At 37.4% G+C, this 18,972-nt stretch overlaps 3 protein-coding genes across 5 annotated transcripts; all 3 read left to right on the top strand.

Moving 5' to 3' along the window:
* Window positions 1-2,566: 2,566 nt before the first annotated feature.
* Window positions 2,567-3,990, top strand: LOC122093043. The gene is made up of 2 exons (XM_042663307.1): window positions 2,567-3,328; window positions 3,427-3,990. Exons 1-2 carry the CDS (start codon window positions 3,287-3,289, stop codon window positions 3,988-3,990), a joined length of 606 nt encoding a protein of 201 aa, XP_042519241.1. The 5' UTR covers window positions 2,567-3,286.
* Window positions 3,991-4,066: 76 nt separating this feature from the next.
* LOC122093122 lies at window positions 4,067-5,264 on the top strand. Its single transcript, XM_042663370.1, has 3 exons — window positions 4,067-4,384; window positions 4,579-4,830; window positions 4,942-5,264. The coding sequence occupies exons 1-3, from the start codon at window positions 4,298-4,300 to the stop codon at window positions 5,182-5,184; spliced, it is 582 nt and encodes a 193-aa protein (XP_042519304.1). The 5' UTR covers window positions 4,067-4,297; the 3' UTR covers window positions 5,185-5,264.
* A 4,097-nt stretch (window positions 5,265-9,361) lies between these two features.
* On the top strand, window positions 9,362-14,711 carry LOC122094411 (QWRF motif-containing protein 7-like). 3 transcript variants are annotated; one of them, XM_042665204.1, is made up of 6 exons: window positions 9,362-10,298; window positions 10,470-10,706; window positions 10,987-11,268; window positions 11,355-11,462; window positions 14,007-14,061; window positions 14,174-14,711. In XM_042665204.1, the coding sequence occupies exons 1-3, from the start codon at window positions 9,720-9,722 to the stop codon at window positions 11,089-11,091; spliced, it is 921 nt and encodes a 306-aa protein (XP_042521138.1). In that variant the 5' UTR covers window positions 9,362-9,719; the 3' UTR covers window positions 11,092-11,268; window positions 11,355-11,462; window positions 14,007-14,061; window positions 14,174-14,711. The 3 variants fall into 3 exon arrangements, with proteins under 3 accessions (XP_042521138.1, XP_042521137.1, XP_042521139.1); XM_042665203.1 differs by having other exon boundaries at window positions 10,987-11,462; XM_042665205.1 differs by lacking the exon at window positions 14,007-14,061 and having other exon boundaries at window positions 10,987-11,462.
* The last annotated feature ends 4,261 nt before the right edge of the window (window positions 14,712-18,972 follow it).

The raw sequence follows: 18,972 nt of genomic DNA, 5'->3' as shown, positions 1-18,972 counted from the left end.
TCTTCTCTTCTTGCTTCCACGATTTTCTTGCTTCTAACTTGATGTGGAAATCCCCTCCATGACCTTAGTGCTTTAAGTGAGTGAAAAGCAGGAAATCTTCAACAAAATCTTCTAAAAAAAACAACCATAAGATTCGAACTTGAGACCTCTTGGTGAGCAAGAGAATTTTGTACACCATAGCTCACCAACTAAGCTAGGTAGTTGTTGTCACCAAAAACAAATCTTTAATCACTTAAAGATGTGGTCCATCGATCTTTGTTGGCATTTGGAGTATTCCTTGTACCTCTGGGACAATTACAAACGGGCTGGTTCTGCATCTCGGTTCAGTTCTGATCCATTATTCTTTTTCTGACCCGAAAAAGAATAATCATTTGTACGGGTGACCAAACGAATGTGTACTTTTAATTGAATACGTCCATCTTGCTCAGAATTTCGTCCTCTTCGCAACCATGGAAAGAAATAGGACCTCTTTACGTGTAAAATTGAAGATATAGCTCCCGATAGTCCTTAAGGCCTTGAAAATATAAAACCTGCAAAAAGAGAGTAAAACCCAAGGTAGCTCCATTCTAAATATATAAAATGCATGTTTTACTACCCTAGATTTCACACATAAATGTGCTCATCATTGACATAAGCATAGGAAAAATGAGGAAAGCACAACATCCAATTCCAACCCGGACCCTTACTTTATTTGTGTATTTCTGTTAATATGATTTTATTTGTCTGTTCCTATTACTATGATTCTATTTGTTTATTTCTAGTAATATGAATCCCATGAATTTTGGTTACATGTTCTGTTTTTGGGTCATGGAGACTGATGAATATCTGACATGGTATGTTATGGAAGCAGAAAAAAAATGTTGAATCTCACAACCTTCCCATGGGTACTCAGTAACAATTTGTTTTTTCTTTGCCATTGCTTCTTTTTACCCCATTACATGAGCTCTTGATGTCTGTTAGGATTTAGGAAGAGTCACCTATCTTCTGTCATGTGTGAATTTTTTAATTTTTTGTCCTACATAAAACATGAATTGCATTTGAAAACTTTATTTCCAAATTTGTATAGTGCTTCCAAGATAGGTGAGTAGAAGACAATATGAATACCATTTCCAAATTTGTATAGCACCAATTTATTATTTTTTGAATTTGAATGTAGATTTACTTTTACAATGGAGTTGATGACGGCTACAGGAGGCGAAGGAAAATCATAATCTTTGCGGCGACTGCTGTTGTTATAGCAGTAGACCAGTATATAAAAAAATATCTGAAGAAAGAGCCATACCGTTGTGAACCCCTACGTGGTATTATTGAAACAGAGAGAATTATCGGTCACACTGATAAAAAATGTCGAGAACAAATAAGGTTAAGCAAGAGGGCTTTTTTTAGTTTAAGTCATTTGATTAGGGAGAAGGGTCTATTGAGGGATAGCAGATCTGTGCAAGTGAATAAACAACTAGTTATGTTTCTACAGACAGTAGGACACAATGTTAAAAACCGCGTCATTGCACACAAGTTTGGACATTCTTGTGAGACTGTAAGTAGGTACTTTAACCTTGTATTGGGAGCAATTATTAAATTGTACCCGATACTATTGAAACCTCTAAGTGTCGCAGTGCATCATCGGATAACAAATAATGAAGGAAGATTTTACCCTTATTTCAAGGACTGCATCGGAGCCATAGATGGGTCCCATATCCCTGCATGGGTGCATTTAAGCGACCATCCGAGGTTCCGTGATAGGAAGGGTGATATTTTCCAAAATATTCTTGCTGCCTGTGACTTTGACATTAAATATACTTACATTCTTTCTGGTTGGGAAGGATCAGCATCACATGCTCAAATCTTAGACAATGCATTGCATAGAGACGGCGACGAAAAATTGGTGCTGCCACGAGGTAAATATTATCTCGTTGATGCTGGGTATGCTAACCAACAGGGGTTCTTACGGCCATGTCGAAACATTCAATATCATCTGAAAGAGTGGAGAAATATTGATCAGTCACCAAGTGATAAAAAGGAATTGTTTAACCTGAGACATTCACAATTAAGAAATGTGATTGAACGTTCATTTGGCCTCCTGAAGTCAAGATTCAAGATCCTGAAAAACCAACCAGAATATCCTTTCAAAACACAAGCAAGAATTGTGTTAGCATGTGTGCTGTTGCACAACCACATTCTTACACAGAATAATGTTGAAGAAGAAGAACGATGGCTTGATGAAGAGGATGAAGAGGTTGAAGAAGCTAGTACTAGTACCCAATCCACCCCTCACCAAGTAAATGATGATGTTGAAGATGATAGTTCTGATGGCGAGGATCATGTGCTGGAGAATGGTGATTGGGATCTATTTCGAGAACAAATTACTGACCAGATGTGGGCTGATTGGGTTGCAGCCGATTTCTCCAACTCAGATTGAGTATTGAAGAACTAGAATATTTGTTATTGATTAACTTCTAGTTGGAATGTAATTTTGATGTGGACAAATTTATTTATTTATTTTTTTGCATGGTTTGGGATGACTGTATAACATAAACATACTTGGAAGCAAATTTTTGTGTAGTACGTGGACTATTATCTAAATTGCAATATTAGGTTTATGGATTCGAGCATTTAGTAATTGTTATTATTGCTTGATTTAAATTTTTGTGTTGTGGGATGCATGTATGTGGACTATTATATAAATTGCAATATAAGGTTTATGGATTTCCCAATTAGTAATTGTTATTATTACTTGGTTTAAATTTTTGTGTTGTGGGATGCATGTTGCTGGACTATTAACTGAATTGCAATGCTAGGTTTATGGATCTCTCAATTAGTAATTGGGCTTCTTGCTTGGTTTAAATTTTTGTATTGTGGGATGCATGTATGTAGACTATTATCTTTATTAAGCAACTATTAGGTTTATGAATTTCCCAATTAGTAAGTGTTATTGATTGCTTGGTATTAATGAAATATACTCACATTGTATATGGTGTATTTTGTTAGTTTTGATGTGATGGAACCAACAGGAGATTCTAATAGTAGGTCACGGGACATTGCTTCATGGCCTAGTGCCGTTTCTCATTACATGTTGGAGTGTATATTGAAGCAGTACAAGAGTGGTAAGGGTGGAGATAATGGACTGAAAAAGGAGCAGTTCATTGAAATTGCCAACCAACTGAAAGAGAAATTATTTACTAGTTACGACTGTGAACAAGTGAGAAACCACTTCCGGATTTGGAAGCAAAGGCTTAAAGCATTGAGTGACCTATAGAAGCAAAGTGGATTGGGTTGGAATGCATCTGATATGAGATTTGATGCTCCTCAACACTTCTGGAATGATTATAGGGTATAATGGGATTCTTTAAATTGTTCTTTCTATATAATTGTGTTTTTTTTTTCTTACTTACAACATAAGCACATTGACATTGTCCTTTATATTGCTAGAAAAAAGAACAAAAGTATTGGAAGGAACATAGTGTGCTCCCAATTCACCTTGAAGTTGGAGCTTTGCTAAGGAAAGAGATGGCAACTGGGAATGATTCAACAGTCCCCTCTGAAGCTACCACTGAAGTTATGATGGACGTGACAGGTACTCAGGTTGAGGGAATAGGGAACAATGATGGTGTTGACTATGAACCTATTGAAGAAGAAGAAAGTGTTCCTTCCACTCCCATTGGTAGTACCAGCTGTTCTCGAGGAAGACCTCGTGGGTCCGTCAATAGTGGCAGAGAAAAGAGGAAGAAGGGTGTAGCTGAAAAGGTGGTAAGTCCATTGAAATCGATTGCTAACTCAATCGAGAAGATGGTAATGAGTGAATCTCAGTCTGAATTTGGGAGAGCCATTATAGATGTTGTTGATGCCATTCCAGACCTCAATTTTCAACAAAAGTTTAAGGCCAAGGAATATTTCATAGCCAAGAGGAATTCTGCCATTATCTTCTTGGAAACAAAAGTAGAAGATAGGCGAAACCTGCTTGAGATGTACTTGCCAGAGATTGAGAAGAATTGAGATAATAAAAGTAAGTGTTTGGACATTATACAACAATGGTTTTATTGAGCAAGAAAATGCATCTGTTTGGTTGATGTAACTTTTGGTTTATGTTAAGTCTGTGACAATGGTGAAATGTAGTATTAAGACAGGTTAAGACAATGGTTCTTTATATGTTTCTATCTGAATGATTTCAAGGTTCAAATATGGACAACATCATTATTATTTGTCATAATATTTTGGGTTATTTGGTATGGTATAAATAGGGAGCGCATACGTGACCCAGATTACTCCATTAAGAAAATTGGTGAGAGAGAGCAGAAATGGCATGTATTTAACACTCTTTGTCCTTATAACCTTCTTCATGATAAGTGATGAAGACAGGTGCATGCAACAATTGAAGAACACAAATGAGGTGAATATTGATCACATTTTTTTTTTTTATTTCCTTTCCCACCATTGTATATCAGTTTCAATTACTGTTTAAGAGGTATAAAATTTGTGCCATTGAAGTCTCCTATTTTTTGTCCATCACACTCAGATGGGGGGCATACTTAATAGTATTTTCTATGCATATAGACTATTGAAAATGTTTGTGTTAACTTACAGATGACATCGAATATGTCCGCTTGTGATATTGCAAAGTGTGATTACTGTGGGAAAGATTGCTCAGTTTTCACTTCTAAGTTAGGGTCACATGTTGGAAGGAAATTTTTTAAATGTTCAATGAATTGCCCCTTCTTCATGTGGGTTGACCATCTTAAGATGTGTGAGTGTGGGAACGGTCAGTGTAAGGTCAGAACTGCGAAAACAAGTGCAAATTATGATCGATATTTTTGGTGCTGTCCACAATCAACTGGGGTATGAATTTCTTAAATTTTTTGTTTAATTTAATTTATTTTTTTTCAGATGTTTAAGATTTGAATGTTTATTTCCTTGTATTCTTATAAGATGATTATATTTGCTTTATAGGTTGAAAACAAAGGTTGTGGAATGTTTGAATGGATATCAAGTTCAAGCCCAAGTTGTGATACTTACCAGACTCCACCTAGGTCCCTATGCTCAGAAACATCAACTTCATCATCTCCTTCCCCTTCATCAGACTATATCAAAGGATACTTGAACGGTGCAATAAAAGAATCTGAGGATCATATGAGGATGTTGAGAGATGTTCTTGACATAGTCAAGAAGCTTGATTTAAACAAAAATGTATGATGAACTTTTATGGAATTTTTTAGAAAGAAAAGTCTGAAGGCATTGTAATGATATTGAGTTCATTATCCATTTTTTTTTTTATAGAAAGACTTAATTAGCATTTACTAGTACCTGGATGAACTCAGTACTATATTATATGTTTACGTGCTTCTTCTCTCATTTGGTCCTAAGGACCTATATTACTTGTATAAGTCATTGGAGACTGTTGTTTATACCCACTTTGAAGCATATCTATCTCCATAAACCAAATCATCCGCTGGTTTGGGCAATTTTCAGATCTGAATTATATGATACACGATACCTATTTCGATTACATGAACTACAATACAATCATGTCTTGTAATGTTCTTCTTTTTGTCCTCTTCAATTTACAAAAAAAAAATACAAATAAAAATAAAAAAATAAAAAAAAATAAATTACTGCACTACAGTATTAGACTTAAAGGTTTAGGGTTACACTTTTTTTTTTTAACATATTACCATAAAAAAGAAAAGGAAAAAAAATTAAAAATAAAGTACATGTGTGGACCAAATTGTATTTTTAGGTTTTGTTTGTGGGAATTTTTTTTTTCAACAGAACATGGGTTCAAAGACTCAAAGGTAACCAAACAGTTTTACACTCAGAATCAATGGCCAGAATCAGGGTAACCAAACAGTTTTCACTTAGAATCAAGTGACAGAATCAGGGTAACCAAACAGTTTTCCACTTAGAATCAAGTGATAGAATCAGGGTAACCAAACAGTTTTTTTACCGAGTTGAAATTATTCCAAAGAAACTCATTCATATGAGTTAGATCCAGAATCCAGAATCCCTGGGATTTGATCCGATGGATAATTCGAACCAAACGTCCCCTAAGAGGACCAAGATGAGTTTAAGAAAGAAAGAAAAAAAATGTTGGGAATATCACCATTGACGTTGTGATTGTAAACCCACTAACCAAGGGTTTGGCTTCGTGTTCCAGGAGCATGTTACTCATTTGGGATTGATTAAATCCTTTGATGTATATTATTGGGACTTCATGTTTCATAAATTCTTTACGTTGAGGGCAGATCTTAGTGTAGTTATAAGCTTGCTCTATTGCGATCTAGTGGTCGTGTATTCAAGTAGAAAAATAACCTCTCTACAAAGCGAAAGGTAAGACTACTTACATTATGACCCTCCCCAAACCCCACAGTGGCAGGAAACTTGTGCACTAGGTACGTACACCCTTTTTGACTCTTCACGTTGTTTTTATTTATGGCCATGCTATTTTGTTATTGGGACATATGGATCCAATCCCAATTCCCAACAAGCTTTTAGATTGAAGCATCTACATTGAGCTTTTGTATGAGGTATCTAATTCGGCATTTCTTTTGGCGGCTCACTCGCGTAAGATTGAACTAATGAGCTCCCATTGATGGAGTAATTATTGACCTTAGTCAGAAGTAAGGACCAATTTCAATTTGAATTTGACATGTTTGATCACTGTGACAATGTGACATGTAATTTTCATATAACACATTTACGCAAGTGTAGCTCAAAGTGGGTGATGGCGCAAACACTTTGACATGTAGTGTCCCATGTCGACTTGAGATGTGGCAACGCTTACATTAGGTGTTTAAGTTCTTGCTTAAACCATGGTGTATTGATTTGGGTTGTGCCTCTTTCAACACTTTCTATATGTGCACATTTTATCTACTCCAACTGTAGCTACAATGACGTATGCTGCTAAAGTAAGACAATGTAGTGGGCTTAGTACAGTAATTGTATATGCTTTGAATAGTGGAAGAGTGTTGTCTGATGGGTTTGGTTAAATGGAGCACAAGCCTAGAGATGATCTCCTTAATGAATAATGGGATTTCCAACTAACCGCTTTAAAATGTAAGGTAATATGTGGGCTTTTTTTTGTTTTTTTGGTAAAGAAATATGTGGGCCTATTAGCAACTTGCTTATTGGGAGAGATGTATTAGTTATTTTGTATGAGAGGGTTGGTCCATGCTCTTATCCTATAAATTGGTAGTAGTGCCATTAATTGTTAAGCTTAGTTATTGAATGGAGAAGAGAGTAGATTAGACCAACTTAGAAAATATAAGTCTAAGTGGATCACCTATTTCAAATGATTTGGATCCAAGTATGAGTTTGTTACCAAATCTCTTGTTCATGGTTTCATATGCAAGATTAATCATATTGATTGCATGACTAAATTGTAGTAGAAAAATGATCATTGCCGTTCCATGTAGATACAAATTCAAAGAGGACCAATGAAGTTCGAATATCAAATTCAAAGATACCCATCCACTGTGAAGGTGAACTGAAAAGTATGAAGAGAACATTCAATCAGATTTGAGAAGCTTGTGTTCTTTTCAAGGGTGTCAACGGTTTGGTTCGGCCCTGTTTCAGTCTGGGTTAAATCGGTTTCTGTGTGGGAATGGTGAAATATTCTTATTGGTTAGGTTTTGGTTTGATTTCAGTTTTGGTGCGGTTTGATTTCGGTTTTGTTTCGGTTTCTTGTAAGGGTTTGTAATTGGGTTGGTTTTGAATTTCTGACCGATTTGGGTCTGATTTTTCATACAAAACTATACAAATTTTGACTTTTTGGTGATTTTGGGGTTGTTTTCGGTTTCTTGCCGGTTGATTCTGTTTCAGTCCAGTTTTTGAATCGGTTTCGATTTGGTTTTGGGTTCCATTGTGGTTCGGTTTGTTAAGGGGTTACAATGTGTCAAACCAAAACCGGCCCAATAAAGTTTCGATTCGGTTTGGTCTAGGTTCAATCGGCTCTGTCCGAGGCAGTTTTACCGATTCGATTTAGATATTGACACCCCTAGTTCTTTTCTCTATGCTTAGAGAATGTTTTTCACAATAGAGATGGCAGAAAGGGTCTAGCTTCTGTGAGAGAGAGAGAGAGAGAGAGAGAGAGAGAGAGAGAGAGAGAGAGAGAGAGAGAGAGATGCAGCGGTGGTGGGTTTGGTAGTGGCTTGCAACAGCAAGCAAAGGAGGAGAGGGTGCAACAGTCAAGGAGAGAGTGAGTTGAAACATTGGAAGAATTGAACGGCTAACATGCTAAAAATGAGATCCAATAGTCGATAGGTGGGGGTATAAAGGGGTGCAGGAGATTCCATCCCACCCTATTGGCACAGAGAAAATAACAGTGTCCGTTTGGGTGGTCAAAGCACTAGCATGCAGTCAATGAGAGCCCACGCAAGGGCATCTAGGAACATGGTTCTAAAATTTGGATTGGATCAGATCGATCAGCATCAACCATGACGACCCCCGATTTGATTCTGATACAGCCCAAGGTAAAAAGTAGGGGTAAAGTTGTTCAATACGGTTTGATCTAGACTGATCCAGATCAGTATCAATCAAGATCGATCTTTAGTTTTAGAACCTTTTTCTAAGAGAGGGCAGCGTAGTCTTTTCATGACAAGGCATCATGGCTCTTTTTATTACACTATTTTATTTGGAGAGCCATGAAGATCTCAATTATTCAACCTCTTGCTCCAAAGTCTCAAAATATTAGTATAGATTTTTAGGACCAAGCATTCAATCCAAGTATGCGTTGGGAGTTTTAGATTTTTAATCTCACATGGTTGTGGTCCTTTTTTTTTTTATTATTTAATTTAATAAAGAAAGTGCTCAATGGTAGTGATCATAACCTCAGGCCAAAGTCCTCATACGACAAGTGGTACTTCTACAGGACCAACGAACAATAGTGTGGTGTGCCAACTCATATCCACAACTAGTGAACCAAACAGAATTGGGGCAAAGGCTTTCTTCCATTGGACTACCAACTCCGTTGGCCTAACACAGGTTTGCTCAAGTCCTTAATATCATTATATGCTTGAGGAATTCTTTCCATTTAATTCCTAAAGATTTTTTGATTAAACATTATAACATGATATCAGAACTCATGGTTCCTTATTTCTGAATCTCTTGTGTCTTTCGACATTTAGAACAACATCTTATTCGACACATATAACTAAGGGGATGATGTTGGGAAATATAGAGAGAGTTAGGGTTCTAGGTATCAGTATCCAATCGGTTATCAATATCATTTCAAGGGTAAAATTATAATAAAAATATATTTTTTTTGTAAAATAAAAATAAAAGTTATCGGTAATATTAATCGAATCCGAATCAGTATTGACAAATATTGATATTTATACCGATGCCGATAACTAAATCAGAATCTCATGTCGGTTGCAAGGTCGAGCAAGGAGCTGAATGAGACGGTGAAATGGTGACCAACAGATTCATGCTTAAGATACTCAGATGGCTAATCTACAGTCCGATTGGAATAAAGATGGTGAATCAAATTTTGACCATCTCGATATGCCTTATCCATCAACGAACAATAATACTCGTTGACTACGAGAGAATCTCGGTGGTCGTCTCTCTGTCAAACCTAAAGTGTTCGCGGGAAACGCTCCGACTCTGAGGCTGGGGGTTATGAGCCTTGTCAAATCGAGAACCAAGCCAGTCGCCGGCAAACCGTAGAAAATGGAATATTTCGCTCTCCCCATCCGTTACCAACCAAAAGCAAAATCACAACCACAACAATGCCAGATATTCCACCTCTCAGATCCAACTCCGGCAGAAAACCCGTCGACCGGCCCAATTTCCCGACGAGAACTAGAACCATTAGCACCAAAAGTGGTGGTGAAGAGAACAGAAATCCATCGTCATCTAAAACTACTCCGATTCCTTCAGGAATAAAAAAGAAGCCTCAAGAGAAGACCCTCATTGTTAATCCCGTCATAAATTTGCAGCGCCACCGGAATTCCAATCCCGACGTCATCAAAACCGTCGAGAAATTGAAAACGAAGAAGACGTCATCAGTTTCCCCCTCGGCTTGGGCATTGTCTACTGGTAGAACATCTTCCACCATTCCAGTGCCGAAAAAATTGCCGGATTTAACCGCTAAAACGAAGTTGAAATCGCCGGATTTAACCGATAAAACGAAGCCGAAATCGAGAAGTGTCCGCAGCGTTTTGAATTCTTTCCGGCAGAAGAAATCGTCACCGATCCAAGAGGAAGCGTTTCATCAGTTACGTATAATGCATTCGAGGTTATTGCAATGGAAATTTGTGAACGCTCGAACTGAATCCACTTTAGCTGCGAAGAAGAATTTTGCAGAGGTCAGTAAAGAAACACCATTTTTGTTCTTTGCTTTGTTTTAGCATAACCGGTGGGAGTATGAAAATTTTCATCCTCTTCCTGTTAAGAGGATGGAAATTTCATCCTCCCACTGGTGATTGTATTTTTTTTTTTCTCCAAATGTTGAGAATTGTTTGTTTGATGGTTTGTAGGAGAAAATATTAAAGGTTTGGTCAAGGAATTTTCATTTGAGGAATTCAAATGCAGAAAAGCGGCTTCAGATTCAACAACTCAAAAATGAGATTAAGATAAATAGAATTTTTAACCCTCAAATTTTCATTCTTAATCAATGGGAAAATATTGAGAAGAAACATTCAGAAGCAGTGGGAAGAATTGGGAGAAAATTATTGGCATTGGCAACCGCACTACCATTGATAGATGCTGCCAAGGTAAGGGATTGAAGGGTTCGATCTCTGCCTGGCAGTGTGGCACTTGCGCTAGTGTAAGTCAATCACAAATTCACAAGAAGTAGAAGCACCAAGAGGGATGGAATTTTTCGCATTCAAGAGACGAGGTAGTCAATTCGCTTCCATTTGTTTCCTGGCGCAGGTGCCATGCTGCCAGGCAGGCTTATTTTTCCCATATGATTATAAACTTCTCAGGTAACTTTGTCTAATCACCTCTCCCCCCCCTCCCCACTTCTTTTCCCTTTTCTTGATGGGGCCAAAGGCTGATACAGAATCAGTTCAAAATGCAATGTTGGCAGCCATGGGTGTCATGGATAGTATTGAAGCAACGATTACCAGATTCATCTCGCAGGTTGGATTTGTATGATTTTCTCATCATATGTCATCTAGAATTAAGAGGACAACCTTCTTATTTCCCAAGAAAAAATCTCACTTTTATTTTCTTTGGGAGAGGGTTCCTAAAAGGCAGCATGGCCCTGCACCAGCCAGGGCCAATGGGAATACACGAAAGCGACAGTGATGGAATTTCTGCCTTTCATTGGAGGTAGGGCAATGATTTTGGACGGCCCTGTGTCTTGGGGTTGGGTCTCGCTGCCTTTTAGGTGTCTTTTCCCTATTTTGTTTTAACAGGTTCAAGAAATAGGTTCATTTGCTTACAAGCTTGTCAATACTGTGGAACAAGAGAGAAAAGGATTAGAGGAATTGAGGAAGGGAATAGCCATTGTTGCATCACTTGAGGTAGGTGGTTTTAATGTAAACTTCCTGCTGTTTATTTGGATTTTTCGAATTATCTCTTTATTTTTACTTTGTTCTTCCACATTATGTTAATGATGTCTTGGTTTTCTTGATCATTTATCCTTATTCTCAATCTATTGATTATTGAACAAATTTTCCAAATAAAAATAAAGCTTGGACCGTAAAATAATGCTTCCCTTTGCTAGCTATACTGAGTGCAATGGCAAAAATAACTCATCTAGATAAGAAAATAAATTACAAAACAAGTAAGGTACACCTACTTTTCTCGTAAACCATTTTTTTTTTTTTTGTAATTATTGTTTTAATCTTGTAAATCAAGGAAAATGTCCCATAAAATAAACTAGCCCACTTGTTGATTCTATTAAAAACCTTCCTCTCCTTCTGAATGTAATGTTTATAGATAAATGATTGATTGATTGATCATGAATTTTGGAGAAAGATATAAAATTTTTTTCTCTCCCAGAAGTAAAGAAATCCTTTAGGGCCCGTTTGTTTAGTGGGGTTTTGATGGGGTAGGATTTAAGAGGTGGGAGAATAATACTTATTTTCCCAAAAGTATGGTAAAGTCATGTGTTTGGATATAATGGGGTAGGAAATACTTTAGACAACATTGGGAGATGAATTTTCTTGTCGTTGATGTGGCTTTCACCCCATCCCTTTCCAAAATCCTACCAAATTGGTGGGACTTTGTGGGGTGAAGTCATTGCAATGACTCTTCTCTATTCTCTCTCTCTTTCTCCCCCACAACTATGTGCTAACTAAACAAGATTGGGGTGGGAAAGTCTAACTTTCCTCCAATTTTACTTTTCTTGCCTTTAACCCCACCAACATGTGGGACCCAGTAGTCAAACATTCCCACCCCAAACTCCCCTCTAAACAAACGGACCCTTATGAAACACTTAGAATGTGTTTGGTATGCATTCTTACACATTCTCATTCTCTTACTCTAAAACGCATTCTTAACCAAGAATGAGAACATTGTTTGGATACATTTATTTGTCAAATACATTCTTAATTGTAGAATGTTCATATTCCTTGTCAACATTTCATCAAACAACTTGTGGGCATTAGAATAGTCAAAACTATAGCAAACATACAAAGGACAGTTGATGCTTGATCTCAACAAAGCAGTTATCAATCCATCTCCGCAGAGTTTTGCACACCTCCTCACTATGTCTCTCAGATGAAATCTGAAAACATCCAGTCTGATTTGCAACAAGAGAAGTATCATGGACGCCCAAGCACCACGCCCTTGCCTTGATTCAGAATTAAAGAGCACCAAAGCACCTTAGATACAGGGTTGTGGACAGATGCGCATATAACTAGGTAGATAACACCCTTGATGTGGACGATCAGATAATCTCGAATTCAATCTTGTATAACACATTTACAGTACTGCTAATATGCTCGCAGTGGAAGACCTCCATCCTACTTCGCAGATTCAACCACTATCAACCGCCATTAGATTGGGGTTTGAGAGAAAAAGATAGGTGGTGGTGGTGGCGGCTAAAAGAAGAGAAAGAAAGGGGGATAGAGATCCAACTGGGATTTGGATGGAAGGGCGGTGGCTGTTAGGGTTCGGCCATGGATGAGGAATCGGAGAGGAAATGGGGGCGGGTTCATGGCTTTTTTTTGGATGGTAATTCTAAGTGAAGATAACAGAGCAGCCATGGTGGGGAGCTACCATGGAGCTCTGATTTGAAGCCGTTGGGAGCATGGTAATCCTTTTGTTCCCAATATCGAATGACTCTAAATCTGAAGGGAGTGGAATACAATTTTTTAGAACAAGATCTAAGAAACAAGAGTGAGTTGCTTCTGCAACTTATCCCTGTTCATAAGAGGGTAGCAGTGCTTGTTCATGATGGGAAATCCATGGTTGTATCACTTGTCATTCTCCAATACATCGATGAGACATGGAAATGGAATCCATTACTTCCCACATACCCTTACAAAAGAGCCAAGGCACTTTTCTAGGCTAAATTTGTTGAAGAGAAGGTATATTGCTATGATCACCAGAGGAGAATAAAAAAAAGGAAAGAAGGTGATGATGGATCCACGGTCTTGCTTTCTGCTACACAGAGACCCATTGAGAGTACAATAGAACACGAGAGTCAATACGAAAATGGGAACGCAGAATGGGTAAAAAAGTTGCATTCCAGAATGGGCCTCTTTCTTGGACCCATTCTTGAATTTGAGAATGGGAATATAAAACAAACAACCATTTTAACATCTCAGAAAGTGTTCTCTGTGTAGAATGCATTCCAAGAATGCGAATCAAACACACCCTTAATGAATCTTTATACATGGTCTTGAGTTTTGGAGAAAGATTGATCATTCCTATTTTTATGTGTCCGAGACATAAATGCTTCAAATGGATCTATGCTTGAAAATCTGTATTTATCTTCTTATTCTTTCACCTGAGACTTACTAATGCATCAACTGAATCTCCTTCCAATCAATTTTTTTTTTTTTTTTTTTGGTAAGAGTGTCTTAAGTTACTCACTTGAGCATTTCCCTTCATTGTAGGGAGCCATTTAATAATTCAAATTATCACAGATGTACCCAAATCCACTTCCATTAGGTGCTCCTTCTTCTTTTTTATCTTTCCTTTTGAGAGTTACTTCCATTTATTGCTTTACTACCATTTAATGAATCACATCTTCAAGCTTTAAGTGTAATCTTATTATGAACAGTCACATGAGACAAGCCTGGGGCACAGATCATTCAAGCAGGAAAGGAGAGTGGAAGTTAAATTATTTTTGATCTTCCAATCAAATTGAGCACCATTAAAGAGAAGTCGATTCATCAGCTAAGGCATTGGAAGGGGCACTCCTTGGGTTATACTTGTCAAGTGTACAGTAAAAAGACACGTGGGACAGAAATCTTGGGTAACTAGGGGTTTGTGAAGAGATTGAATCTTCTGCATGTACATTCATTTGGACATACATGTGAAGATCCAACACTTGTTCCATTTCTTGTTATACAAGTGTTGGATCCTCACATGTATATTTAAAGTGCAAAGGATCCATTTTCCTTTGTGAACTGGTCTTTGCACCATTGTATCAGCCATTTTGTTTCCCTCCCATGAGATTAGAGATCTTTGGCAGATCAAAGACACAGATCAGTTGAGATTGAATTTATTTTTTCATGTTTGTGGAACCAAGGAGCATCTAATTATCTTTGTAGAAGAGCAACAAATGCAAAAATATTTCCAGAATACAGAAAAGTGAGTTTTTGAGGAACCTTAATTGAGGGGAATAAAAATCTTCCAGAACTTGGCAGTTTAATTGATGTTCCCAGGTTGACACTGAGAGGGGGGGGTGAATCAGTGGTTCTAAAAATTTCCTTATTTGCAACTCAACAAAAGCTTCCACTACTTAGTTCTAGATTGGTCGGAGCAATCCCGTAATTACCAATCACGCAAACAACGACATGTCCACCTCACACCACAATGTGGCTGGGTCTACCAGACAATGTCCCACCACTCTGCACAACACGCACTTCAAATATATGTAGAAAAATAAATGCGAGACAATAACACCAGATATACGTGGTTCAGCCAGAGTGCCTACTCCACGGAGGAATACCCATATAGGGTTTCGTATTTCCCCAATACTCAACTTTTTCAACCGCTACAACGGTCCAGGAACCTATCCCTGCTTCAATCTGAGATGCAATTCTGACAAGGGCAACAACCCCACACCCTAGACAAGCCCCAACTTGCTAGGTTCACAATTTTAAATCAATAAAATCCCAACCCAATACCTCATTGATCTAGAGTTTTTCAACAATTAACAGACTCTAAAGTATAAAATAGGGATTTCAGATACGAATTACCTCAGTCTGTGTAATCCAGTTCATGATTTCTTACTTGATGTATAGAAGAAGAACACGTTTAAACCATCAACATAGCAGCAACAATACTCCCCTTTTTTTTCTTCAAAGTGTGCTATATCTCACGCGCTCAATTTGCCATGCTTCTCTTCATCCCTAAACAGCTCTCACTATTTCTCACTTCTCTTTTTCCCCTTTTTTTTTTCTTTGCTGCCTTCAATTTTTAACGAATCTGTAGCATAGAATTTTTAAAGAAAAAACTACAAAACTCACTCTTATTCTCGGTCTCGGCTTATTGGAATTTTTTCTTGATTCCGTAAAGTCACACGCAAAGGAAACTTGTTATATCATAATTCAATTTCAAAAAAACAGTTTCACTTCTATTCAATCTCGGTCTCTAGCGTGCAAAACACTTGAATGCCTGCAAAACACTTGAATGCAATACCCTGCTGTCATCTATCTTTGAGAGAAATAGCTATTCTGTTGTATAGGAGGGTCCTACCTTATTTTTAGTTTTTTCTTTCTTTTAGACGGTAATTGATGTCCATATCTTAAAGGAGTCATAGTGACCCTTTAAGTCTGCTTGGGCATTAATTGCTCACTCACATGAGAAACCCATATCAGAATATAATATCTATTTTAACTTAAAAACATGTTGAGCTGGTCCCACCATTAGTAGTTTGAAATTGAACCAATCCAATGGGTTCAATCCAATGGGTTCCATTTTGAAATTGAACCAATAAAATTGAACCAATCTAATTCAATTGAATTAGACCAATGAACTTGAACCAATCTAATTAAATTAAATTAGACCAAGGAATTGATTGCAGTCCCTTCAATATGACTCCATCACAATACGATTGCCAACAATGACAACAATTGATTCGATTTCCCAACATTAATTATCAATGTAATAATTTTCTCAAGTGATGTGATGTTATGATATAGATTTTATTGTTCATTGTTCAAAATATCTTTCTCCTGTCGAATTAGAGTGAAGAGATTCTCTTCTCACCATGGGTAGAGAGAGAAACAGGATCCAGTGTGGTAAATGGGTTTGAAACCTTTGCATCAAATTGGGTCACCTTTTGTCACCCAAAAATGGGACTGAGGCAGAGCCATTGTAATCTAGGTCTGGACTTGGATGCATGGTTTAAGATACTAGAATGGGTCTTGGGATGGGACAGGTTGATACCAACCCGATCTTGATCTAGATTGGCCTAGATTAGATAGAAATACCCCTGATTGTCATTAAAAAAAAAAAAAACTTCTTTTTGTACTTTATTACTCTTCCTCTATACTGATCGAGCGATATAGTATTAGCCAAGAATCGGTCCAATTCCTCAAACCATGCTTGGATATGATGGTCTTAAACCCATAGGTCTGGACTCAATGATCTAAGTACACTTGGGCCTTGGTCTGGCGATTTGCAATGCTCAGCGAAGTAGCTACTTGAGGGTTGGCCACTTGATCAGTTCCACTCAAGTGCATTGGTGCTTGGTTTGCACTAATTTCATTGCTTTCCAAGAAGTGTGGTCTTGAGTCTCTGTTGACTTCTCAGTGGGTCTGTACATGACCTTTATGTGGATCTATTATATTATGGCCAATAAACCCTTGACCTCAAAATAATAATAATAATAATAAATAAATAATATATTTTACCGCAGATACATTGTTAGCCTATTATTAATTCTTTACCAATCAAAACAATACAATGCCATTCAAACTGATTTTTCCTTGTGCATATTTGGTGGTTCAAATAAGAACACTAGAGAGAAAATCTTATGATATACTTGGCTTGAACTTCACCGCAAATTGATATCATATGGAAAAAAATCATCTGCGGTATAGTGCATCCGAGATGCTTGAGGAAAAACCACAAAGAAGGAAAGAGAACTAGAGGATGGCAAGGTTGCTCCAAGATCAGGGATTTCAGAAGACCAGGCAGCACGCGACGGCTTAACAGGAGAAAGGAAGAAGAAGATGAAGTGTGAATAGTCGGGTGGGTCATACCACAACCCGCATAGTGATGGGTCGGATGGAGAAAAAATGGGCTTCTTCATCCTCACCGTTGATCCTCATACCACCTTGTGTCATGCTTTGAATGCCTCACTGCACTTCACTGCAACTTACCTTCGCTCCAGACTATGTTTTTCCGTGAAAATATGAGAGTATCAAAATTAAATAAATAAAGCATAATTAGAGTCAATAAATCAAAATCTAGAGCGGTAAACACAACTATAAGAAAGAGATCAAAATCCTTTGTTTTTCTCATTATTGTTTTTCCTTGTTTTGCTATCAGCAGAGCACGACATGTGGACAACAGAGGATCTAACGGTCAAGGTTGGGTGAGGATTATTACATCCGGTGCGTTGGTCTTAAAGTTGTCCACGTGTCGTGTTTTGCAGGTAGCAAAACAAGGAAAAACAGGGATGAGAAAAACAGAGGATTATTTTCCATAAGAAAGAGTGCAAAATGTAAACATGAGAGTATCAAAATCATATCTAGTATAATATCACATACATGAATTAAGAAAATAAGAAAAGAACGGCTATGCCACCGATATATATAGATCTTTGTTTATCTCTCTCCTTCTCTTAAAAAGTCCTTTATGCCTATCTCATCCCACCCCTCACATTGATTCGTTAGTTCTAAGAAAATCGACAACAAACCCAACCACCTCCCTACAAGATAACATGAGAGCTTCTAAACCCTTTTCATTCAAAATTTTATTTCACTCTTAACCCATAGACAGGCTTTCTCCACAAACTGCTTTGAGAAAAAAAAAATAATAATAAATAAATAAAATAAAGAGAGAGAGAGTGCTATGGTGTTACGGCGTTATGGCGCCATGTCTTTATGACGATATGGTGAAGTGACAATATGTTGATCATCTAGCTGATTCCGTTTTGGTTTATCGATATAGAGACCACCGATAAAAATTGATATGATACCGATTTTTGGCTGATCCTATATCGGTGTATCAGTATGGTGAATGGACCACATATAAAAACCGATACAATACTGATTTTTGTCTGATCCTATATCGATTAATCCGTATGGACCACAGATAAAAACCAACACCATACCGATACAGGCTGATCTTAATTGAATCTTGATCAATTTCGGATATGCTATCGATCGCAACTTATACCACAACAATATAGTGAGTGCTATGATCATCACCATAGCGGTAGAACGCGAGAATTGTTTGATGCTTTGTAGGAGATAATAATGAAGGTTCAGTCAAGTGTCTCTAATTTGCGGAATTTTAATTGTAGAAAAGCAGATTCTCAATTTAGCAACTCAAAATGAGATTAAGATAAATAGATGATTAAGAGACTAAGGGTAAAACAGGGTCGGGCTGGGCCAGGTTTCTTAAAATCCTAACTCAATCTTAGGTCTTTAAAATTCAACCCTGACCCAATCCAATCCTGTCGGGTTCATGTTCAAGCCTAACCCTATCGAGTTCATACCAATCCAACCCGACCGTAATTGACCTTATCAGGGTCGGGTTGTGTTGGATTGGGTTGACCTTAGCTTTTGCAATGGTTGGATTAATCTTAATTGATCTTTTTTTACCATTCATATCCTATACATTAAAAAATTATAGAAAAATAAAATACCAATAAAAGCCCTAAATTCTAATATAAAATTT

Source organism: Macadamia integrifolia, chromosome 11 (genome assembly GCF_013358625.1).
Source record: "Macadamia integrifolia cultivar HAES 741 chromosome 11, SCU_Mint_v3, whole genome shotgun sequence".
Classification (NCBI taxonomy): domain Eukaryota; kingdom Viridiplantae; phylum Streptophyta; class Magnoliopsida; order Proteales; family Proteaceae; genus Macadamia; species Macadamia integrifolia.
The sequence above is the reverse complement of the archived record's forward strand: the minus strand, read 5'-3'. Positions and strand labels throughout refer to the sequence as shown.